General features: G+C 41.7%; 1 protein-coding gene across 3 annotated transcripts in view; it reads right to left on the minus strand.

Annotated features, from left to right (window-relative positions):
- The window catches only part of gpc3 (glypican 3), a 172764-nt gene extending 151548 nt beyond the window's left edge, over window positions 1-21216 (minus strand). Inside the window, exons 1-2 of one of the 3 annotated variants that reach the window (XM_079670943.1) lie at window positions 20696-21216; window positions 9934-10095 (exon numbers count right to left, since the gene is read on the minus strand). In XM_079670943.1, coding sequence (XP_079527069.1) covers window positions 9934-10095; window positions 20696-20852 — 319 coding nt within the window. In that variant the 5' untranslated portion in view covers window positions 20853-21216. Of the gene's footprint in view, window positions 1-9933; window positions 10096-13286; window positions 13426-13528; window positions 13714-20695 lie in introns of those variants that run through there. The other 2 variants (XM_079670944.1, XM_079670945.1) reach the window with 2 other exon arrangements.
- Between the last annotated feature and the right edge of the window lie 4783 nt (window positions 21217-25999).

The following is a 25999-nucleotide window of genomic DNA, read 5'->3' on the forward strand; positions in this document are numbered from 1 at the left end:
CTTCTGTTCAGTGAACTTTTTCAATTACGCTGTGTGTGTGAGTCCTCGCGGTTAGTTGGCGAGTTTGTTGAGCAGTGCACAGCAGTGTCTTTATGTGTGATAAAAAGATATGAGCATCCTTTCATGATCCTTCCAAACTCCCGCTCATTTACAGAGCGTGGCCTCTGTGAGTTCAGAGGAAAGTGGAGAAAGCTCCCCTGCCTCACAGCAGCAAGTGAAGCCACTTACAGATCGCCCTCATGCTGCCTGAAAGTAGTCCAAGTCAGACCTGTTTTCAAACACCCCACTGCGCCGGGCCTTCTTTGGACTCATTGAGTCATTCCAGGAGCACCAGGCTGGCTGTCCCACTTATTTCTCCAGATATCACACAGACTCTCTGATATCTGCACACACAGTCCTGCTGCTTAACTTTCCCCTCCACATATTTGACTATATAAGCAATCGGGCCAATCCTGTCCTCTCATGTTTATTAATTCGGTCTGCTCTTTGGACTTGAGTGTGACTCCCCTCTGGGTAAAGACTGCTCCTCGGGCTGCAGAGGAGCATGGAGCTGTGATGAAAGCGAGCAGACAGCACTGGGTCTTGCTGAGGAAGCTTCTTTACTGATCATTTTACACAAGCACTGCACAGCAAAAAGTACCCAGAGGCTGCATGCACCGCCACTCAGCCCACGGAGGCTTGCAGCTCTTACAAAATAATAACCTAGACATATTACCTTTAAAAAGTTAAATAAAAGCTTGTCACATTAACAAAAGAGGATAATCTCATTTCTAATGTGCAGGCTCAGAGTGAGCAGCGGCAGTGCTGCCCCGAAGGACACGTCGCCTGGGAAATAACAACAATTAGAGCTGCCAATCACACAACATGCCAGAAGATTGTTTTGGATGAGTTTCTGCTTCGGCAGGCAGTTATACAGAGGATACAGACAGAGGAGGTGGATGAGAGAGAGGGGATGATATGACATGTGAAGTATAATAACACCACCAACATGAATCTGTGCTTAAGCTAGCTGAGCCACAGTGTAGAGACGTGTTTTGGACTTGTTGCCGTAAGTAACATCAGCAAATGATTACCAATAAATAACAATGACATGCCACTGTGTTATATTACGTAGGTTTAACATGCAATTATCATGCATTTATATATATTTGTATTTTAATAACCCAATATTGTTTTTATGGTATGTCATTGGAAACGTAATACCCTCTGGATTTAAGAATGATAGTTGGACAGAATTGTCAATTTGCAACCCCAAATGTATATGTTACAGTAATGTGCAGCCTAAAATACAGTTATTGTTAGAAGTTACAAGTTATTTAGTTGTAAAATGCTCATACTCATATTTTGTAAAAACAACTTTAACAATGGGTATCCTTTGTTTTACTACAGTGTTGTATCATAACATAACTCCACATTCACTTACAGCAACCCTCCTGTTGTCCTGGGGTCATTTTTGACCCCAAAAGGAAATCTATTGCTGTCAAAAATAGGTTTTTAATTCATCAAATGGTCTGCAAATTATAGGGGTGGTTCAATACTATGCTCTTAACGATTAAAATACATTTGAAGTTATTTCATTGAATTATGGGTGTTTTATTGTATTTTATAACACCTTAAGCCCTCTGGGGTCAAAAATGACCCCGCAGGACAAAGTGGAGCAAAGGGGGCACATTTTTTCAGCATAATGCTGCAACAACCCCCTGCCTGCTCCTCGGGGCACACACACACACACACACACACACACACACACACACACACACACACACACACACACACACACACACACACACACACACACACACACACACACACACACACACACACACACACACACACACACACACACACACACACACACACACACACACACACACACACACACACACACACACACACACACACACACGATGTGTAGGATCAAGCAATTTTTAGATCAACAAAAATCATAAACGAAAAAGATAAACGAAAACAAACAGGCCTTTTCTCACGGTTGCTGGGGCATTTCACCTTTTAGTCCCTCCCTAGTTACGGCACACTCACACACACATACACACACACCTTTGATGTATTGGATCAATCAATTGTCAAGTCAAAAACAAACAGGCCTTTTCTCAAAATGTTGGGGCATTTCACATTATATTCTGAGAGAGACAGGCAGCAAAATGAGGAGGCAGAAACATTTGACTGTGGAGGAGGTTCATGAGCTAATCTTTAACCGTGTTATGGAGGAAAAATCAACCGATGAGGAGGATTCAGGGTCAGAAGAGGAGGAAACTCATGAAGAGTTGATCGATGTAAGTTACAGACCAAATTCTTCCTCTGAAGAAGCCCTCACATCGCCCACTTCTGAAATGGAAGAAGGTTTTGAAATGGAGGAAAATGAATATGAAGAGGTAGAATCAGAAATGGAAGAAGTGTCAGAAGTGGAGGACCGCACTTATTTTGAGGAAGTGGAAGAATCCACAGATGAGGAAGAATCTGAGGAAGAGGACCCAGCTGAGATGGAAGAATATTTCCAATCTAAGAATGAAGAAATGATCTGGTCTTCCATCCCTCCCAGTGAAGGACGTCGCATGGTAACAGCAGAGAAAGCAGAGAGAGAGACAAGCCGCCAGGGTCCAACCCTGTATGCAAGGTCTCGTATTGAGGACATAAAGTCCGCTTTTTATCTGTTTCTGCCCAAGGCCATCGAAGAGTCAGTGCTGAACATGACTAACAAGGAGGGGCAGCGTGTTTATGGGAAAAAATGGAGAAAGATGGATCAAATGGACCTGCAGGCATACGTGGGTTTGTCGGTTCTAGCTGGAGTGTACCGATCCAGCAAAGAGGCTACAGCAAGTCTATGGAATGCAGAGTCTGGTAGGGCAATTTTCCGTGCTACCATGACACTTAAAATGTTTCATAAAATCTCCAGAGTCATAAGATTTGATGACAAAGACACAAGAAAAGATCGCCGGGCACGAGACAAACTTGCTCCAATTCGAGACGTTTGGGACACGTGGGTGTCTCTCCTGCCAATGATGTACAAATCCAGGCACTAATGTGACTGTCGATGAGCGCCTGGTCCCATTCAGAGGTCGCTGTCCATTCAAACAGTATATCCCAAGCAAACCAGGGAAATATGGGTAAAAATATGGGCAGCAAACCTGGCCAACCTGGCAAACCTGGCAAACCTGCTGGTGGGATGTCAGAAAAAAATCAGGACATGCGAGTTGCCCTTGACATGACAGAAGGCCTCCAGGGAAAAACGATAACCTGTGACAACTTCTTTACTTCACATGCCCTCGGCCTGGCGCTGCTGAAAAGAAAGCTGTTCATGGTGGGAACAGTAAGGAGAAATAAACCTGAGCTTCCCCCTGCACTGATGTCAAAAGCGGACATGGCTCGTTTCTCATCGAAGTTTACTTTCACCGAGACCCATGCTCTGGTGTCCTATCTCCCCAAAAAACAGAGAAATGTTCTTCTGATGAGCACTCTGCATCGGCATGCAGCTGTGAGCGACAGGGATGACAAAAAGCCCAAAATCATCGAAGATTACAATCACAACAAAGGGGGTGTCGATAACCTTGACAAGGTATTTCACATTTATTATTCATAATGTTAATAATATTATTTATGGAAAGGATAATGCATTGAATTTGTGTGTAGGAAATAAACATAGATTTCTGAATAATATGTTTTGGTTTGTTTATTTTGTTTCAAGGTTACCAGTGTGAACACGTGCAAAAGAATGACAGCCCGTTGGCCCCAGTTGTCTTCTTCAACATTCTTGACGTGTCTGCATACAATTTCTTTGTCCTGTGGTCTGAGATCAACCCACCCTGGAATCAGGGGAAGTTCAACAAGAGGAGGCTGTTCATGAAGGAGCTTGGACGAAAACATGTGATACCTCACATCCAGCGACGCAAGGTCAGCATTAAGCTTCATTTCTGTTGCTCTTCCTTCTGTAGTGTCCTCACAATTTGTACTTTTTGTATTTGCACTGTGATTTATTATAATAAAGTTTGACTTGACTTGACAGGTTCTTCCCCGCACGCCAGCCGCTGCCAGTTTGGTTATGGAGGTCCAGCAGATCTGCTCCAGCTCTACTTCGCAGCAGCTACCCGTCACCCAGCTCCCACTCGCCCAGCTCCCGCTCGCCAAGCTCCCCCTCCTGACCCATCACCCAAAAGGAGCAGGTGCAAATCGCCCTCGCCAGATTGATGTCAAAACCAAGAAAATGTGCCAAAGATGCAATGCATGCATCTGCAAAGATCACACCATTGTTACCTGCCCTGCATGCAACTGAGGGCACATTAAATGTGTAACACAGAAATGCGTGAGGTTTCCACTTCAAATTCTTGAAATAACAGACAAGCAAGACGGGGTCAAAAATGACCCCAGAGGGCACAAGGTGTGATTATGTGTTGTCATTAAAAATATATAAATTATTCAAAAAGGGTATCCTTACTAAACTTTGTCATATACCAGTCTCTGATAAGACAAATAGTCACAATACAATATGTTCAAATTAATTCATTGTTTCACTTTTTTTTTTATCAGAAAATGGTATAATTTCATATAAATAAGGGTCTATCGGCACTAAATTCCAAAACTGAGGGAGAAATGTGTGGTAATGGGTTGTACTGAAGTAGAACTTAAGGTGTAACATAACATTTATTCACATTTTATACTTTATGCGTTAAATATCAGACAAGCCAGATGGGGTCATTTTTGACCCCAGAGGGCACAAGGTGCATAGTAATCAGGAGGACATTACGAGGGTTAAACTTTATAACAGTTATGTTTCGGCCCTCAAAGCATACAAGGTTAGGGAAATATGATGTCCGACCATCCGCTTCAACCACCTCCTCAGAAATTGCCAGTGGTAGTAAATGTGGCCCTTTCTTCCCACTAGCCGGGAAAAAACGTGAACAGCCCGATCAAGTCAGAGCAAAAACTCGGAAACAGCTCTATGAACATGTTGTCCAAACATCATGAGAAGCTTGCAGAGGGTGACGTAAGCATGCGTAGATCTGCACTCTACTAAAACCCTGCAACACATTTAACATATCAAGTAATCTCTAGGCTTCTCAACAACATGCAGCACCCCATACTAATACCCTCCTTGGAAATATTGGACTACATCATTTATTTCCCAAATTAAATTCTCAGCATGCATGAGATCAGCTTCTCATTTTAAAAGATTAGATTTTAAGATGAGCATCCTGCACAGGTTTACAGATTCTCATGTTGATCTAATTGACAACATCAGGACATTGAGTGCGAGGCAATCACAGCACGCAGGGAAAGACGATGTTATGATCTTGATAATGTGAATCCAAATGAAATTCAGGAGTCTGTCAAATAACAAATTGGATGCTGCAGTTTATCCATTAAATAGTGTTTCCCTGGTTTACTTTAAAGAGATCTGCTCTGGCTCATTAGATTGGCAAATGGCATTTGAGACATAGTGCGAATGAGGCACGCATCATTAGAAATCCCTAATGCTGTACCTATTTCCTGGTATTGATCTTGAAAAAGCCTTATGTTAAAGCAGCCTGTCTCTAACTGCTTAAAGGAGAAAGATCCAAAAAGACAGAGCCATTACTTTTCTATTGTCTGGAGAAGTTGACTTCAAAAGGGTGAAAACCTCTGGTGAGTCTGAGGCTTGGGAAAGCGGAGCAGGGCAGGTGGAGCTGGAAGGAGAGGGGGATGCACTCAGATATAGGAGATAGAGGAGTGGAGAGGGGAAGCCCTTTGATCTCTGGCAAGTGAGCGCAGAAGAAAAGAGAGGGAGAGCTGCAAAGAAGATTGCAAACAAGGCATGCACTCAATTACCAATAGTGGCACGAACGAGAGAGGAAGAGACAGACGCAGGGAGAAGAAGGAGAAAGAAAAGTCAAGTAGATTGAGTGAGACAAAGATAGAGAGAGGATGACAGGGTCAGAGAGAAAGAGAGAGAGGGGAAAAGGAGAAAAGAAAGAGAATACAAAATGAAGTAGAGAGAATCAGATAAGACCAGGATGTTAAAAGGATTTCAGTCCGGGGGCTGTTTGGGGATTTCTCTCAAGCCCTATGCTAAAGCAATTAGCATTGAACCCGCTTCTAGGAAAGTGCAGCCAAACCACAGCAGCAGTCTCTAACATAGTTAGTGTGTAACAACCAAGTCAAGCAGACCCCACAGTCCCCATTAAACCTCAAGTCTTAATTGGCATGTCAGGACGGTGCTGCGTTTCACAACCCATGAGTGTGCGTTCTCTAAAAAAAGTTGGCCCAGTGAGTGTGCACATCCCACTTCAAGTGGAAACCCCCAGACAGTAAACAGAGCCACTGCGCTTGATCGAAAAGGCCTGTGCAGTGTGATAACAAAAGCTCGGCGTTAAATGTGAAATGGATAGTTCAAACAGCTGGTGCTAATATGGCCGCTCTGTGGTGGAGACGTTGTGTACCCCTTTGTTGTCAGGGAGTTTCCTTGATACCAAAGTTTACAGCCCTTACTTCAAATTCAAGTTTGGTTTAAAGTGAGCCAATGTAACGCTTGCTGAACTGTAGAAATTACGACATAGTGGTAAATGCTTAATGTTACCAGTGGCAAAGTAAGAAAAGGAGAGAAGAATAAGTCTGACTAACAGTCATAACAGATCAAGTAGGGATGTAGGAGCAAAACAGCTGGTGAATGAACTGAAATTAGCAAAGGCACTTTTCATTCGTAAGAGAGAGACGTTGTTGTTTAGTACAGGTGAAAAATCTATATTAGTATTTGAAAGCCTTTTTTTTTTTTTACATTTGTAGGCCTACTAACAAATACCTTGAACTTTTGGGACTCCATTAGCTTTCTTGTGGTCAGGAGTCTTGAGCTCATTCCAGGGCTAGCCAAAAAGCGATTTTTGTATCCATAGCTCTTGTTGCTTTGTCACTCTGCCCTTGTTAACAGTCAGACATGGGGAATAAGTGCATTCACTTTCTTGCAGAGAGTTGCCTGAGGAGATTGATACTATATTATTAAGTCTGTATTGTAAATATAGCCAATCGTCAGTGGGTTAGCTAAACTTAGCTAAAAGACTGAATATGGCTAGCATATAACATTTCTAAGATTTAAAAAAAGGGTTTACAGTTGTTTTTTTAGCTAAGATAACTAGCTGTTAGCTTTAGCATCCTATTAACCTTGCAGAGTTGAAATTGGTGCCAATTTATTCATCTCAGGCTCGAGCTGGTGGGCCACAAGGCCACCACAGTAAGAAAAAATGACCTGTTGGCCGTGACCCACTTGATGATCAAACAGCCCCTCTGATTAGGGGTCATAAGGTCCGAAATGCATCAATATAGGCTTCCTCTATGGCAGCTGCAGTTGTACCGACCACAGTCATCTCTACCTACCCCTTCAACTAGATCAGCTCATGCGATTTTGGAGGTTAAGTTAAGGAAAACGAAATGAAATCAAGACAGATAGAATGGATTGAATTAAAGTACAAACAAATTGGAAAAATTGTAATGATTGAAAAAACAAAAAGAAGTTGCCAAAAAGGTGAAAGAGAAGAAGTGAGAATGTGTGCAACATGTTTTAGGTTTACACATTTAGGATGCCAGTTCCACCCAAAGCCCGCTAGCTGCAGCCCTGATGATCTTAACAGTCTCCTGGCACCAAGAGGAGGAAGAAAGTGTCTGGACAGATGAGCAGGATGATACCAGCTAAAACAGGGTCAAGATGAGGAGGCCGCCCGCTGAGGACCTCCCAGCAGGAGGTAGAGACGGAGCTAGCCAGTTAGCGGCCTATCCTGCACCACTCAGAATACACACCAATGAATCCTTCATTTAACGTATCTCTTTTTGCCGTCGAGAGCTTCAATTGAGTGAACCAGTGCTATGTTGCTGTGATGTGAATGTATTTCTAAGTTAATATGCTATTGCAACACAGTCTCACAGCATTTCATGTTATTGTCACGAAATGTATCTATTGATTCGTGTTCACCAAAACGATTTCCCCATTCTTTTCGTGTCACACAGAACGATTTTAAAAGCAATGTAAATGTAATAATAATAATAATACATGAGACTTGCATAGCGCTTTTCAGGAAACTCAAAGACGCTTTGACAGAGAATTAAAAAATAAAAATAAAAATACAAAAAGAGATAAACAAAACAGAAAATAGGGGGGGTGGTGGGGGGTCAGTGGTTGAATACAGTGTTGAACAGGTGGGGAATCTCTGATGGATTGGGGTAGTGAGTTCCAGAGGATGGGTGCAGCAACGGAGAAGGCTCTGCCGCCCCAGGACTTGAGGTTGGTCCAGGTGGGGAGGGACAGGAGGTTGGCAGTAGCAGAGCGGAGGGAGCGAGTGGGAGTGTGTCTGTGGAGGAGGTCAGTCAGGTAGGATGGGGCCAGGTTATGGAGGGCTTTGTATGTCATTAGGAGGATGTTACTGAATTCTCTGGGGGATGGGGAGCCAGTGGAGCTTGATGAGGAGGGGTGTAATGTGTTCACGGATTCGGGTGTGGGTGAGTAAAAAAAATGTAAAACAAATTTGAAGGAAAAAGAGATAAAAAAAAATACAGATTTCAGTATTCTGACGCAGAACGATTTTAGAAGCAATGTATTGGTAGTATGTTTCGTGCCTGCACAAAATAATAACAAATTAGAAGGAAAAAAGATTAAAGAAAATACAGATTTCAGTATTCTGAGGCTCTTTTCCCCATTTATTTTCCTCGCGGACGGCAAAAAAACTCAGACATTATACTATTTAAAATAAAAGGGTTAGGGTTAGGCTTAGGGTAAGATATTGAGTAAGAAAATGTCTTTATGAACCCCACAGCTTCCGATCTTCCAAGACCCGACCGGACAAAAAGACGTGCTGCAGGCACGAAACATACTACAAATAGAAATGCATTGCTTTTCGTGTGACACGGAAAAAAATGTGAAAATCGTGTTGGTGAATACGAATCAATAGATGAAATTAATTTTGTGACGATAACACGAAATGCCGTGAGACTGGGGGCTATCAGCATCAATTGCGGGTAGAACTGCTTTCTAACCCTGTTGAGGTGAATTGAGTTAATGTGCTGTTAGCAAGGGATTGGCTGACTTTAGTTCCCTGTTCAACCCTGTCTCTCTCAAACAAGAAAGGTAATAAGCGTAGTTCCCAAGATGTCCAACTTTTCCTTTAATAGAATTATAAGGCCTGAAGGGAACTTTGAGAAACTTTAGCTTAGCCAAGAACAAAGAAACAAGAGCTGTAGCTCAGAGCAGTCTCAGCTCTTTAAAGGAACAATTCAGTAAGGAAATGCTGATTTAATGCTGTTACACAGCTCCTGCTGACTTTTATAATATATCAGCTTCCAGCATTGTAAGCAGGTGTCATTTCTCTCTTCAGTTTTTCAGCCGTCACCTACCTCCTGCGCCATCATCCTTGAGTTCTCAGCTGACAGCATGTTAAACCTCTCCAGTTTCCCATGTTCTTTTCTCATCATCGTTGCCAAGAGCGTTGTTTGAATACTTCTCTTAACCAGAACCAATGGCCTCCTCTGACCTCTCTCATCTGTGAGTGCTTCCCAGGGCCGCTGCTGACTGGCGTTTTGCACTCTGTGAATAACAGTCATCACCGACTGCAGTGCGCCAATATCCCAGGAGGCTGTCACTTTCTGCGACAACATGTCTGGCACAGACAACCATGCTACATCTAAAGTCACTTTAACCACCCGTCTCTGCCATTCTTAAATTTAGTCAACAGCAGCTGAACATCTCATCCCTGTCTGCGTGCATTATGCTCCTGCTTTATTTCAAATATGACTCACTGTCTGGAGGAGTGAGCCGCTGACGTGAACAGGGATGCGAAGCCAAGAAAGTGGAGTCGATTTCAGGACGTCAATTATCAGTTTAGAATTGCAATAATGGGAGTGTTTTTCTCTCTGCTCTAGTGAAAAGAACATTTTGTTTTTCTAAAGACACACACTGCTTACCTTGAAATATGGCAGCGTTTTGGATGATGATACGCTTGAGTTGAGCGCTGACAACCTGCAGACCAGACTCCATGTTGCTGCGTGCGGCTACCTGATACCGCTCCTCCATTTTCTTGGAACAGCATGTCGGGCCTTTGGTGTGGCAGACCTGCAGATCGGCACCTGGCAGGAAATCAGAAGGACAGGAGTGTGGATGAGCAGAGGACAGGAGCTGTGAAAAAGCCACTTTTATTTAATTCTCATGAACCAGAAGCCCTTTCTTTTTACACAAAATGATTCAGCTGCATCCCTCTGCATAATAAACACAGGAAACACTATACAGCAGATTCTGCAGCCTTAATGAGCGTGTGATTGCTCTCATTATGAAGAGGCTGTGTTATGAAACGAGTCTGAAGCCCAAAATAAATTGCTCAAAAAAAGAGTAATTTCAATGCACATTCAAGCAACACACCCTGGCTGCGTTGTACTCCTCAGAGATCAATTTGGTCAACAGAAAAAGTTTTCCCACCACTCCAGGCTAGACTTTTCACACCGAGGATCCAAAAATAAGAATCTGTTAGGCACAAAGATGTGAGCCGGGAGCAGTTCAGCGTGCAGACAAACAAATCCAGGTCTCAGCGTGCTTTCACTATGACATGAGAAAAACAGCCAGGAGTCAAATTGAGGGTGATGAAACAACATTTCTACGCCTGGCCACTGACTTTACAGGTTGTTTACACAGAGGAGAAATAATTGGATTCCCAGAGCTTCCCTTTGAAAGATGCAGTTGTAAGCCAGCGGAGGCAAAACTAAGGTGACAAGGAAAGGTAGGCTGTCTGACGCAGCTGTACATAACCAGATCAAAGAACAAACGCCCCGAAGAAAATTCAACTTGAAAAAATCCCAGTGAGGAGGGACACAAAGACTTAGTTAGAAATGAGTCAACGTGCCACAGCTGCTGCAACATCCAGGGTGAACGAACTGCAGTTTTCTGCGTGACAATGCACTGTCTGGAGGATGTCTTTTATAGAGAACCATTCACAATCCTCTACCATTAAAATGTCACAGCAACGCTTTTAAGAACAAAACAACTTCTAAAGTTTGAAAACAGTCAAAATAAACTAATGTGACACATTTACAAAAGATACATCTATGTTGCAGTTATCACGATTATGTGTCTGACACTTCTATTGGAAAAGAAAGGTACATTGGAATACGCTCTTTCTGTAGATTTCCAACCAATTCCCAGATCACTGCTTTAAAACGATGCACGCAGACGTAAATAGGGCACAAGCGTGTGATGTTTGAATACACAGAGGAGCTCCTTCTCCTTCCCTTTTCTATCTCTCTCTGTCCCATGTGGTTGTTAAAAGCTTGGTGGAGGATGCAGAAGCTGTGTTGCGTTCAGGATCTTCTGCCTGAGAGGCGTCAGTGACAAGGGCCTGATTGATGGCGCGGTAAACAAATGTCAGGGGAGTCTGCCAGTGGTCGGGATGCGGAGGATGTAGAGAGGGGAGATTAATTTGGCGGGAGGGATCGAGTATGTATATTTATATATCAGAAAAGTCTTGATAACAAGCGTGTCAAAAGACAGACGAAAGGCTTTTGTCAAGACCGAGGCTTTATCTTAAATATGAAAAGTGAATCTCTCAATTGGTTTGAGGAGAACTTCAAACAAAGGGATCCTAGGAAACAAAGCTGCGAGGGTAACAATGGAAACAGCAGGAAGTCAAACTAGCAGGAGATGCAACAGAGCGACAGTGTCGATAATGAGTAAGTACCGGGGAGTCGAGCGGGGAACAGCTTCGGTTTACTTCCAGCTCGCTCCTGACTCCCATCAGGGTTTAAAGGTACACCGTCTAATGAGTGAAACAGGCAATAAAACTGTCACATGCCACCTTTTGTATAAATACTGACAGGCTTAATATCTTAAATCAATGCCGACAAAGGAGTCCTGACAGATAAGATCAAGCTAATTTCAGGCTGCAGGGGCGAAATGATTAAGCTGTCAATAGCACCATAGGCTAGGTAAGCGCAGAAAGGCAAGGATTTGGCAATTATCTGCGGCCTAGCAGACAGTTTCATCTGAGCGTTAGTCGCTTTGCAGATGATAAATGCGTTTCATTGCAGAAGTTCCACTGCGATCAGGAAATAAGTGAAGGATTCGACAGGAAAATTATTCCCTGTAGAGTTTCACAAATAACAAAGTGATACCGTCTAAATAAAGCATTCTTTCTGACTGACAGATCACTTGGGAATAAGCTTCTTGCTATTCCTCTTTGCTTTAGGCTAACCCTCCTCCTCCTCCTCGTGTTTTCTTAAGTCGTCGTCAACCCTGAACAGTTTTGTTCTGAGCTTGTTTCACTTCACATACCTTGAGTTTAATAGCCACCGGGCACCTCGACCCTCTTTCTATCAGTCTGTCATTGGTTAATTAGTTGATTCTTGTGTCCTGATTGCCACTTCTCTGGCACAAAATGAAGAGAGACAAGGTGCAGGGCTCGGAGCAATTTAGATGTAAATTTGCCCTCCAACATACAATATCAGTCCAAGGTGACGCCCTTAACTTATTACCTACTTTCAATCAATACTTTGAAATGGCGAGCTAGATGATTCTACATGCAGAACAGCTGCAAGTTTCAGTGTCAAGGTCTTTGAATGGCTTTTCAGAAAAACGCATTGATCGCCCCTCGGTTTGTCATCTGACGATCCTTTGCTGCATGAAATAATGTTTTCTGTGGAAATGCCAAGGGTGAAAACTCCAGCAGGGGCTCAAACAGTCCTGTGTACACTGAGAGGAGTCCCTTCCTTTCACATCTTTAACAAGCTCGGGGACTACAAGCCATATGAAAAAGAGGGGGGTGGGGGGGCAGCCACAAATACACTCTCTTAGTTCCCCAGCACCAATTAGAAAGCTATCACTATGCAAGCTTAATGGTGGAGAGAGACCATGGGGGGAAAACAAGTTGTTTTAAGATATAGAATATGATAAAAGCTGTTCATTATGAGCATAAATTATACATCAAGTACCAGTGTGAAGCATGTGGGACTCATGGCTTCCTCTCCAGGGCAAAACAAGCCAGTGTCACTTTGTAAAGACAATAAAATGAAGATAGCGCAATTTACAACCAACCTAAGGAATAATAATATCATTAGCTACTGGGGGATTATGTTTTAAGTGTTTTTAGGGGCTTTGCTGACTGCTCCACTTTGAGATCGTTTGATGAAGCAATCATTTGAAAGCGGGAGAGTGAATGTGCAAGAGCCCGATCTCTACAAAGCACAATGAGACTGCAAACACAAGGGATTGCCGTTAAAAAGAGACATGTCACAATATGAAGACGTGAGTAAACGAGACACACATCCAGGCTTACTTGGACTAAAAGACCTCTCGATTCAGGTCAAACTGATCCACCTATTCGTCATGTCCGGTGTCTTTTAAGGCCCAGATACACCGGCCAGTCACCTGAGAAGTCGCCGACGCCGACGCCGACACCGACTGTTGCGTCGCCGGACTCTCCTGCGTATTTGCCGACTTCGCGCACTGGAACACACCGCAAATCCGAGCCGAGCATGTATGAACTGCGCATGCGTGAGTGGCAATAACTCTCCTTACCAGCAGGCTGCGGTAGTGTGTATTCATCATTCAAAAGAGGCAACAACCGGAAGACAGAGAAGAAGAACAGACTCCGTGATATAAACAAACAACAAATAGCGTTTTTCTTTCCATTTTCACTCTCGTCCATTGAAAACATGAACGAACAGGAGCTCTATAAACCGATGAGGTGAAATAGCCGTCCGTATGTGTTCCATCTTCCATTTTAAATCATTTGTTTACCTCCCTCACTTCCGTTAACGCTTCTCATGCACTGATTCGCTAGCTGAACAGCCAATCAGTGTTATCCCTTTGTCCGACTTCCGCTGGTGTTCCCGATCGGCAAGAAAAGGCGTCAGGTCGGCAGAAAAGACCCGACGGTGCGGCGCACACCACTCCGAATAGGGCGTGCTCACGCTCATGTTCGGCCCGACTCCCATTTACTGCCGATTTTGGGCCGGTGTATCTGGGCCTTTAAACAGCTTGAGTTTGTTCTTGGTTTACCTGACCCTGCCTGTCATTGACACTGGGGGGACTGGGGACATATTCCCACCACTTTAAGAAATGGCTATTCTAGTTTCAAAGTATAATTTGAACAAACAACTTTGATTCAAGTAATACTAACTAACAAATGAAAACGCTTTCAGACAAGTTTATTTGCCCTATTACGCTTTTTGGGGTCTTCTCTTTCCTGTAGTGTCTTATATAGGTTTCTGTGCATGTAAATGGTCTGAAAAAGCTAAAAAAGTTTCTCTCCTAAACACTCCCCTCCCCCCTTACGGAAACAGCTCCATTGGACTCCTTTGTTACTTCCGTAACATAGTGACATCATTATCTTTCACACCAACGCCATTCCCGTTATAGCTCCGTGCTAGAGCTTTTCTGGTTCGGAACCGGTTTTTATTTTCAGCCCGCGTTTTGTTCACACCGCCCAGAGCCCGACTGGTGCTGCCGCTGCTGCGTCATGACGTCACCGTTTACGTTGCTTACGGCGCTCGCTCACTACAACAACAATAATGGGGGACTGTGTTGGGTCGATGATCGTGTTGCTTTTAATCAAACGAAGCCAGATTAAAATAAATAACGACTTCTCCAACCTTATACTTTTCTCCAGAGTGCTGTGGTTCATTGTTTATTAATATATTTCAGCGGCATTTACCGACCGCTGCAGTGCTGGCTGCTCTTCCACAGGAGTTTATTGTCCCATTAGCTCCGGGTTAGCTCACACGGCAGCTGCCGCTGTAAAGTATTCACTGTCTGACTGTCACACAAGCAGCTGATACATATCCCCAATTCCCCATAAGTGAATGTGTTTCAGTATGAATTGACGCTGATTGGTATCACAACGCTGTTATTAAAGTTTCTCTGGTATAAAATGAGGGATGTTAGCATAGCAACCAAAGCTAAACTGACTATCTTGACTACGTGTTGTTGCTATCCTATTGTGACATAAGCAAGTATTTTTCATTATGATTCTACTTGTGATAGTCGGACATGACAACCTGTGCAGCCCATGTATTGATTCCATCCGATAGCTGCTATAATACAAAAAAAAACGTCCGGCTGCTCTCCACAATGATCAATGACAGCGAACGGATGGTCAAAGTAAGGAACAAATAAACAGAATCACACGAAGCCTGGTTAGTGTTGCCTGACTTTATAAAGTGTTTTTTTTTATAAGTGTGTGGTTGCGTTCTAGTCACTTTGCTCAGCACTACTGCTTGTTACAACTTTTATTTGCCATACTCGCCTTTAACTGTTAGCTCAGGTTAATCTCGGCCTCCTCTGACGTAAGCCTGACGTATGCAGTTCTTGTTTCTAGACCGACATTTTTTTGGTGCTTGAAACGAACCGGATTCCGGAGCTTAGAGGCGGCTCCGCTGCGGTGTGAACAGTGCTTTTCAGGCTCTAGCTCCGAACCGGCCCTGGAACCGCGTTGGTGTGAAAGCCCCATAACAAACACTTCACTTCTATTGGCTATAGCGCTCCAACACATTGTCATAATAAACTAAGGGGCGGGACATCTCTAAGCGGCTGACCAATCACAACCAAGCCGGCCAGCTAACCAATCAGAGCAGACTGGGCTCTGGTTTCAGACAGAGGGAGAAAAGAGGTGCTGCAGCACAGGCAGTATGAGAAAAATAAAGAGCTTTTTGAACATTAAAGCATGGCAACATGTCACAGTAGAGGCACGAGATTAAAACAAGAACCTGAAAATGAGCATAATAGGGCGGGCCCCTTAAAGAACCCTCCCAGCTCTGTGTATAATTATGAATACCAAAACATATATAAATGTCTGTGAGCACATACGATCCAAATCATATGTAAACGGTGCAGGTTGTTACTTAAAGTTGGTGAAGTTTCAACACACAGTGACGCCCTTGGACCCTGCAGATAAATCCTGAGAATGCCAACTCATCTCCTGCACCTATTTCTGGCTTCTACAATCAAAGAACATGAGACTATAATTTCTTCAGCTCAGACTCCTTTGTACGACCACTGTTTTTGGTGTATCGATGAGAGACAGCTGTCAGCCCAGCCTCCAGCAAACATGTCCTACTCTTCCATTTAGTGGGAATCAGGCGCTCCTCTCTCATGAATCTGCTGCTGTCAGAGATCCTCCACGTCCTCCGCTCCCAAACACCGGCGAACACTGATGGAGCTGCTTTCACACTCATGTCCCGGGGTAAGTGCCTCTCTCTCTCTCGCACATATATGACTACGCGGTGGAGCGAACTGACACCCAGCCTCCATTTCACCTTCAGACACTACAACCACCCACAGCCACAGCCACAACAAAGACATGAGTGGTACTCCTACAGCACTGTTTGTGTTTTTCATATCTCCACTGTAGTGCTTTTTTTCACTTCTTTTAAAAATCATGAGGGCGGAAAGAAAAACTTAAGCTTTTTGTGTTTTGGTGGTTTATACCCTCTTGGCACCACATGCAGCATTATTAGCTCTGCGGACATCTCTCTGAATCAGACACCTCCCACACATGATACATCATATTATCAATACACACACACACATAGAGAAAGTGATACTTCTCTCAGTAGAATCACAGCAAGCCATCCTCAACATTTAACTTCATCAATCTTTCATCAGCCTCATGCCTCAATGAAGAACTAGCGTTACATTAGGGCCGCACAGTTACCGCATTCAATTGCACATTTTCGAGCAAGCACAAAGTTCAGCACTATTATAGCAAACCTCTTCAACTTATTCTGCAATTATTAATGACAGATGTTTTATGGATGACCACAAAATTGGACCCAAAGAATGTAATGAATGTATGAGAAGGAAGCGGCTGCATATTTGATGCTTTTGTGAAATGTAAAGCAAAAAAGCTCATTAGTAAAGCAGAATAAGAAGAGCTGGGATTTATGGAAATCCTACCTAAAGTATAAGCTTAGCGCCAACTCTCATATTACTTTTTAAATCTTTATGCATTGCTTAAATTTAGTCTAGGATTTCAATGTCACCACTGGATTAAGTGACAGTTTGAAAACATGGGAAGTTTAATATGAGTCTATTTATTTGAAGGAAAACTAAAATACTATATTTTAAAGAATATTATGCGACTTTACATGTTTTTCAGAATAATGCAACATTTTGCAACAGCTTCTTCCATGTGGATTTACACAGAGATCCATATAAAACGGAATATATTATCAATTACATTACATTACATTACATCAATGCAGTGAATGTGATCATTGTTGATGATGTAACGTTTGGTAATGCAACTGTTACTGCACTGAAAAACATTCATATTGTTTTAATGCAGTGGTTCCCAACATAGGGGTTTGGGCCCCCACACAGTCACAAGAGAAACCTAAAAGGGTCCCAGGGTGATAAACAAACTAAGAAAACAGAAAATACAAATCAAATTATGTTTATCTAGTCAGAATTTCCTTCATTCTTTGCTTATTTTCTATCCATATAATGCAAACAACATCACACTTTGATTAAACTGGACCACTAAAAATTAGTTGCAATAAGACACACATTTCTAACCGCAGCTTATCAAACATTATTCAATCAACATGACATTTTACAAGGTTGCTTCTTCTCTCTGTGTTCAGGCCTCATTGTTGAAAAAATATTGAATTGTGAGGGGACTTTAATATTTTACAGGATAAAATACTTTTTGTGGCAAAGCCAAGGCAACATGCTCCTCACTGCAGACCTTGCTAAAAGTGTGAACTTCGGATGTGTTTATAAAAAATGTAAATGTACACTGCAATCGGTTGCAAACTGTTTCTCAATCATTTGTATTTTTCGTCATATTCTGTTATATTTCTCTACAGATGCTCTCAGAGTGGTGTCCCTTTTTGTCTTCAGGAGATCAAGAATTGTTGAATATTCCGATTATTTAATTCGTCATGAAAGAAACATTTCCTTCGATGTTAAAGTCAACTACACTTGTACGATTACGTGATTCTACATCGATCAATTAATATCTAAGGTTGATTATATTGATGTTGCTTGTATGGTTTAACAGCGCAGAGTTAGCATTGTGCAGTAACAAACACTTTTTTGTACATATTTTATTATGTCTGGCTTTCGATTTGATCATGTACTGTTGGTGTAACATTATGAAAGTGAGACTTTCTCTTATTTAATTAGTTTTTTGTTTTTATTGTAGATGGTCAGAAATATGGTGTAAACTGTCTTTTATGTGGATCCTAAGAATAAAGTCAAAAGTACCTACCCATAAAACACTTTGTCAAATGTGTTACACGGGACATGTTAAAGGTCACATAAATCTGTGTTCCCCCTGTTTTAAGAGATTCTGAAAAAGATTCTCTCTCTTTTTGTCCTAATCCATTTTATAAAAATCCGTCTGAAAATGAGCTGATCAGTTTTTGGTTGTGCAACCATTAGCCAATACCCAATCAAGGTATCACCCGTCCACCTTATCACCTGAATCTCCTCCTAGAGCACCATGGTTTCAATCGTCTCTCAGAGGGGCGTGGCCAGCAGCAGCTCGTTAGCATTTAAAGAGACCTATAATATATTGTTGAAAAAGAGTATAATAGGGGACCTTTAAAACCTTATATTATAGTTTGTATACACATGTCAGCCCAATTGGGAATCTTATAGTAACCTGTGTGTTTTGTATATATATTGGATTTACTTCCTCGTTGTTGCACTGCTGCATATGCTAATCCAACCATTTTTCCTTTTTCTTGTGACATCAAAATCCAGTTTTTAAAAATGTATGGAGCTGTTTCCCCGTCTTTTTTTTCACAATTTCACTTAATAAAGATGTCCAAATAGAGAAATGAACACATTTTTACCGAGCCAAATATTTAATTGTGTGCATATTTATTTATATTGATCTATTTTATATCTTATATTTTTTATCATAGCATTATACTTTATACTTTTTATCCTCAGCTAAGCATCTGCAGGCTTGCTCCAAAGACAAGTAATTGCACAGTGACATTATCTTATCTAAAAAGGATATATTTCACATTTCATTTGTTAAACAGTTTATCCAAATGTATCCATTTTCAACACCCTATTAGACTTCTTATGGACAAACTGTGATAAAACCTCAAGTAAAAGTCATGCATTTAAAATCTCACCTGTGAACCAAATATGACCTAAAACATATATATGAAGTGAAAAGTGAAACATGTACAACTACCTCAAAGTTGTATGTATAATAAATGTACTTGCTTTCCACCACTGCTGAGACCAACAATTACAAATGAATGAAGGCTGAATGTACTAAACATGTCTTTATTCATGATCATGAGCCTTTCATAAGATGAGGAAACATCAAATGATTTCAAGATACAACTAAATAACATAAAATGATGTGTTTAAAAAGAAGCATTAGGTTTTTTATCCATGTTGTACATTCATCTAGAAATCTTTTTAGTGCAGATGTCTGAATCCACTACCATCAGTCACTTTGCTAAGGCACCGCACTAGCAGCTGACTTCATAAAACCAGCAATTAATCTGCAGCAGAGTAGCCGGGGGCGTCGCGGGGATGTGTAAACCAAACTACCTCTTAACAGGCCAGGATGAATTGTCCTTTGGCTGACTGCTGGATTGATTTCCACTGGAGGTAATGTTTCCCGAGATGCCTGGCGCGCAGGGCTCAGGGAAGATGCAAAGCTGGGCCGCTCTGAAAATATTCCTAAATATTCCTCTGGCTGATAAAATGCTTGATGACCAAAGAGGTGTAGGGTGTATGATTACAGATGCACGGAGAGATGTAAGGGCTCAGCAGGTTGGAGCTGCATGCACCCAGAGATAGATTAATACAGGCTGGCCGCTGGCATGACAAACTGTGCTTCAAAGTGCAGATTTTCCTGCTGTTTGTCTTGAATCAGCTGTGTGATTCATTACACTCTCCTGTGAACATTTTGCATTATTTGGTAAACATCTCTCCGGAGAATCAGGTGCATGCTGCGAATGGAGAGAAAACCGATCACCTGGATCACTTTCCACATGCTGACATGACACTCTTAACACCCAATTCTGCCTTTGCATCTGGCTCTGATTCAGCCACATGACAGAAATTCTCATTTGCATCCTGGATCAGAAACATGCAACAGGCTCCAGCAGTGCACACACGCTGTGTTCTGCAAAATGTAATCGGGGGGATTCATCTATCCTGCAAATACCTCAATGAATTCACCATTAGCTCAGTTTTTAAAAAGTCGAGTCACTTTTCTTGTTCTTTCCACTAAAGGGCAGAGTCACTGACATTGGAGCTCCTGGGAACATAATTACCCCTTTGGATAAATGCAGGTTTTGCTTCCATTGCTGGTTACAATTCAAATCACACCTCTAATATATATTCTGTGACAATGTGGCAGCTTAAAAATGACTATTAATCACCTGTTTCAAACTTAGCAGGAGATTCAAGCCCACACAAAAAAAACAAATGCAAGAAATCTGCTTCCAATTTCCAAAAATCAGTGGCTCCACTTTTGGATTGATCGATTCTATATTTTTTACAAGATACTTAACTGGCCAATAGATTTCTATTTTTTTTTTTTACAGAGCAGGTTGTTGAGCCAGAGGGATGGAGAGTGTGTGTGGGTTGGCTCTCTGATGAAGCCTTGAAATGTAGCGGCTGGAGGACTGTAATGGTGCATCCAATTTGTGTGCGTAAAAGCTATAAAGCTACGTGTCAAAGCTTAAAGTTGATCATAGTTACCGGACACCGGCGTTTCTGGGACCCATTTGGAGCTCGGATGCAGAGACTGGAACACGGTGCGCACCTCCTGGCAGCTCGGCACCTGTCCTCCGGGCAGGGGGAACAGCTGAAAGAAGGCGCACAGAAAGAGTGCACTGTGCACTGATGGAGCAGCCATGGCAGGCACTTAAAAGCGAATAGAAATAAGACAGAAACCACGAAACTTCAACACATTAAAAGTTACACGAGCATCCCGGGTTTGCGCTGAGTAGAGGAAGCTGCTGCTCCAGGATCAGCATCCTCATGATTTGTTTGTTTCCGTCCGCTCAGAAATGTGCTCTGATAACTTGAGTCCCTCTTCACTCACGCCAATGACTCTCACCTCGCTGCACAGATGAATACAAGTGCGCGCTCCCTCTCCAAAAGCGCGCGTCACACAGCGTAAACCTGCGCCTATAGGTCTCCTCTCCCCCTCTCAAGCGTTATAGTAGTGATGCGAGCTGGCTGTGTGTGGATGCAGGAGTGGATAGGAGGGGAGTGATGCGGTGCACGAGCTGTCGTCGTGTTAGATGAATGGCAGTGTGTGTTATGGGATGCAATTGGGACACCGTACCTGAGGCGCGTAATGTGCCCAGGAGATGCGCATACATTAAAATGAAAAATGACACATAAGCGTGGGATATGGTATGGAAATAAGCTTTTATTTTTGCAAAAACATGTGGAACGTGTACAGAAAACATGTGGGATGACACAATTAACAGCATCTACTTACTTCTAATAATTACACACATTTAATTGAATACCTATAGTGATTATTTTTCATCTTGAGTGGACAGTCTTTTGCATCAAGAGTCAATAAAGTCGAAATGGTGCCACCTAGTGTTCAGTTTGACAATATCTGTAGCTCTTACTCTGAAGATTGATAATAAAAAGTCCATAAAGCCAGAAAAAAAAGCACATACAACTTTTTATGTTTCCCCAAATGAGTACAATCTAAAACACGTGTAGCTGTTCACAACATCTGGCGGCTTGCAGATGGATACTGTGCAATTTCTTGAATTTTTTCGAGTATTGAAATTGTGAAGTCATCCACCCGAAAACAGCGAGACAAGCAGCAATGTCAAAGAAGCTTGATGTTAAGATGCCTGGAGAGCATAACACGTCAGCAACAATGGGGGAGAAACAAACAGCAGTTGTTTTGTGCCTTACAGACTCTTTCAAGTGTTCATCAAAACTTGGAATAAAGAAAAAGACCTCTTCTTTTGGCTGAGATTTTGAGAAACAGAGAGCTTTGCATGGATTTGCACAGCAGAGACTGGCAACATCTGAGAGCAAACCAACAAAACTGGCTGTATACCCACATGGTTCCAGGTGTAAACAGGCTGACGCATGAGGGAAGGTGACCGGCAGTACCGGAAGTGCACAAACTGCAGTAGGTCAGTGAGTACTACCTGCACTGTGAGCACTTTGGGACTACCAGGTCCACAACTAGGCAGAAAGTCATACACATTTTCGACACTTGCACAACAATTTTTGATATTTCAACTAGCCTTTAAGCAATACATCGTTATTGAACACTTTGAGACTCTGCTTCTGTCTGACCATAATCAGTGAAGTTTTGTTTGGGTAGAAACTGCCAAAAAGCCAATAAAATGTAGTAAAATAGACATATTTTCCCCTTGTTGGTATTTAGGCAATGCATTGTTTTTAAACTTTTACTATTATCAGTACTACTTAACTATTTCATTATTTTTTTTTAAGCTTTAACCGTGAATCTGCTTCTGTCTGACCTTTAGCAGTGATGGTTTAGTTGGGTTCGAACTGCCAAAAAAAGGATACAATGAGAAAGTAACTTCAATTGAAAGAACTAAAACATGTTAGTGTTATGTAAGTAAAGACACAAAGCATTCCATCCCAGAGAACAATTTGGTGTCAAAGATAATATAGAAATGTCACCGAAAAGTAGTCTGAAGGGAACGATGGTATAATAAAACTATTAGATTTCTGCTTGCCTTTACCAATAAGCAATGTATTGTTTTATTTGTTTAGAATATATGCCTTTCTATGACCATTATCACAGAATATTTATTTGGATTAAAACTTGCATGATAGCAACAAGTTCAACCAACAAAATCAACATACAAGTGTTTTGTAAAAGTGTAGACACATAGAGCCCGGAGATTAATCTGTTTTCAGAGCGTGAAGAGAGATCCTGGAGAACAACAAGCCCTCCAGCCAGAAGGAGCAACTAGGGCAGTAGATTCTGAATTATTTCACTAACTACACTAGATGCACCTTAGCTGGAGGACCATAGGAAGAGGGAGGATCGATTGACATCCAACACCTCCAGGCAGGATGACGCAGCACCACCTGAAAACAGAAAGAAAATCAATTTATAGAGACAACTGTAGACAAATATTGAACAGATCACAATGTTTGGAAAAAGAATACATGTCTTTTAGGCAGTCATCATCATGTATGTATTAGAAGGTAAACTGTTTCCAAGCATGACAAACCTTTAAAATCCATTCAAAAACGTTTGCATGCCGGAAGTTATTTGAAAATAAAACACACTCTGGTTTCAAAGTGCACATATGTGGTAATCTAATAATATTATTGTTGCTTTCCAAATCTGCTAAATTAAAAATAAAAATAATAAAATGTTAGATGCAATTGAAGAAACGTTATATATTCAGTCTGTAAATTAGTTAAATAACCTGAACATTGCATCCTATATATTAGTACTCGACTATGTATTAGGTTATAATTATTTAAATGTCCAACATTGAAAGGTGACATTATACTTTAATAAGATTGTGGAACATTATTGGAAATTATAATTCCTTTTAAAATCTATACGTCTATCACGTGGTCCACTGTGTTCAGGATAAAAACACTGATTTCCTGCTTGGTACAAACAAAGCACACACGTGGGGGGAGTTTAAACTTAGAAATGCACTCTAATTAATACAAATAGGAGACTAAAAAGTAACAATATCTTCCCATTTCTCTCCTATGAGCTATTATCTCCAACTGATGACAATATTAGTGAGCTCTGATGAGTTTCTAACTGTGTTCGCCTCGGTGTGCAGCTTTAACAAAGTGGCGCCAACAGCGTCTCGTGATGCCATGATGAGCGTCAATTAAAGAATGATCGCAATCATATCTGCGCACATGTAATCACTTACGTAACGCAATCAACCATCAGCAGCTGGTAAACAGCGGGTGTGAGGATTTGTAACCCTTTGCGGATGATTAAAAATAGGGTTTAATGAGCCCAATGGGCCAGTAAAACCAAACAAAGACGTGTGCAAATCAACTTTTTAATAAAGTTATTGTGACTCATGGATATTAAAGTTTGAGCTTTTACATGAATCTTAACATGGATTAAGATTGGTGCACAATACGTGGAAAGGCTGCGTAATTGTCTTTAACGAATAAGCATGAGGAGAAGTAACAAAACAAAACACATTTCACAATATGCAAACTTTTTCTTGAAAACAAAAACTTATGAAGCATTAAAAGCGACCACGTGTGTTAATGTGTTGTAAATAAAACATGGGTAGCAGCACAAAGCCTACCTTTGCATTGCATGGATCCACTTCTTCCCATCCTGCAGACCTCTCCAACATCTCTCCGTACCTTGGTCCGCAGATGTTACCCTCTGCAACCCTCTGCAGCCCTCTTTGCACAAACAAAAAGTTCTTTCATGCATGAAATTGTGAGAGCATCTTTTTTGTTGTTTTCCTCCTCTTTGTGGGGGTGGGGAGCGAGAGAGGGGTAGCAGGCAGATCTTTGCGGATGTCGTCTTTTCTGAATCCGCTCTCTCTCACACACACACACACACACACACACACACACACACACACACACACACACACACACACACACACACACACACACACACACACACACACACACACACACACACACACACACACACACACACACACACACACACACACACACACACACACACACGTCTCCTGGCGCAGTCCCACGGGAAGCCTTTCCTGCTAAAGCCCCAGTTTGGACGCTTCTCTGCGGATAGTTTGATGGACCCACCTCGACCCATTCAGAGCTCTCTGCTGGTCAAAGGAAACCAGGAGGGTTGTGACCTGTAACCCCTGTAAACCCTGCCCCCACAATGCTCTGCGGCGTGCAGGAGCCCCCATCCCGCCTCATATGCACACAAATATCACCCACTAACTTTGTTTTTTGCACAACAGTGGAGTTTGCGGAGATATCCTCACTAGCTACACCAAGTTAGATGCAGATGCTTTCCAAAGCATGCCCCCGCTGTGGGAACAGCGTTGCCTTACTTGCCTTCTTCCCCGATTGAACTTTAACCCACTTTCCCATAATGCTTTTTGCTCTGCTTCCATAGGCTCAGATGGTGCGTTTAGGGAACAGAAAACAGAATCACAAACATTACTTTTAGATTAATGACAAAAGTTTCTAAAATCAAGTCCTAGGTTTCGTGGATTTCATAATGAGGATGATTTTTTTACTTTTTAATAATCAATGTTTATAATACGATAGATAGATTTATCTAAAATTGGAAAATATTTTTTTCCCAGCAGCAATGTCAAGCATTACATGATTTAAAAAAAGAAACTATAAGATAAAAATATAATAAAAAGTCAAACTTAACATTAGCAGCACGTATATACAGTAAGAATACAAATCAAAATTAAAGCTTAAAATCGACATTACGAGCAAGTTTATTCAAACTCACAATAGAAAAGACATTGGAATATTATAATTGTTCAAATTGATTAATTGATTGAAATGAATACAAATAAATAATTATATACTATTTATAATAAATAACATCAATAATACATTATCATTTTAAATATATATTTGTTTACTTTCATTTTAACTGCCTTACATTCAATTTAGCTGACACTTTCTAAAGGAGAATATGATTTAAATTTACTTTTGTTTAATTATTTTAGATCTTTTTTTATTGTAAATCCTGCACATGTTGCTAATTTATTTTCCTCACTACCTCTTTTAAATCAGCACAGCTCTCCACTTTAAATACAGTATATAGCATTTGTAAAATGTAAACATTGTTAATTTGTTATGTTACGACCCTGCTCGTTATGTGTATTGTTTGTAAAGATTTTTCCCTCCTCCTGTGTCTGTGTGTGTGTCTGTGTGTCTGTGTGTCTGTGTCTGTGTGTGTGTGTGTGTGTGTCTGTGTGTGTGTGTGTGTGTGTGTGTGAGCAAGCAAGTGGTGCCCGTTAGCTGATTAGCTACCTTCAACAGGCTGATTGGTCCACCTGGGGAGACGGGAGGATATTTAACTGCAGCCGT

The sequence above is a fragment of the Notothenia rossii genome (genome assembly GCF_949606895.1).
Source record: "Notothenia rossii genome assembly, chromosome: 3".
NCBI classification, from domain to species: domain Eukaryota; kingdom Metazoa; phylum Chordata; class Actinopteri; order Perciformes; family Nototheniidae; genus Notothenia; species Notothenia rossii.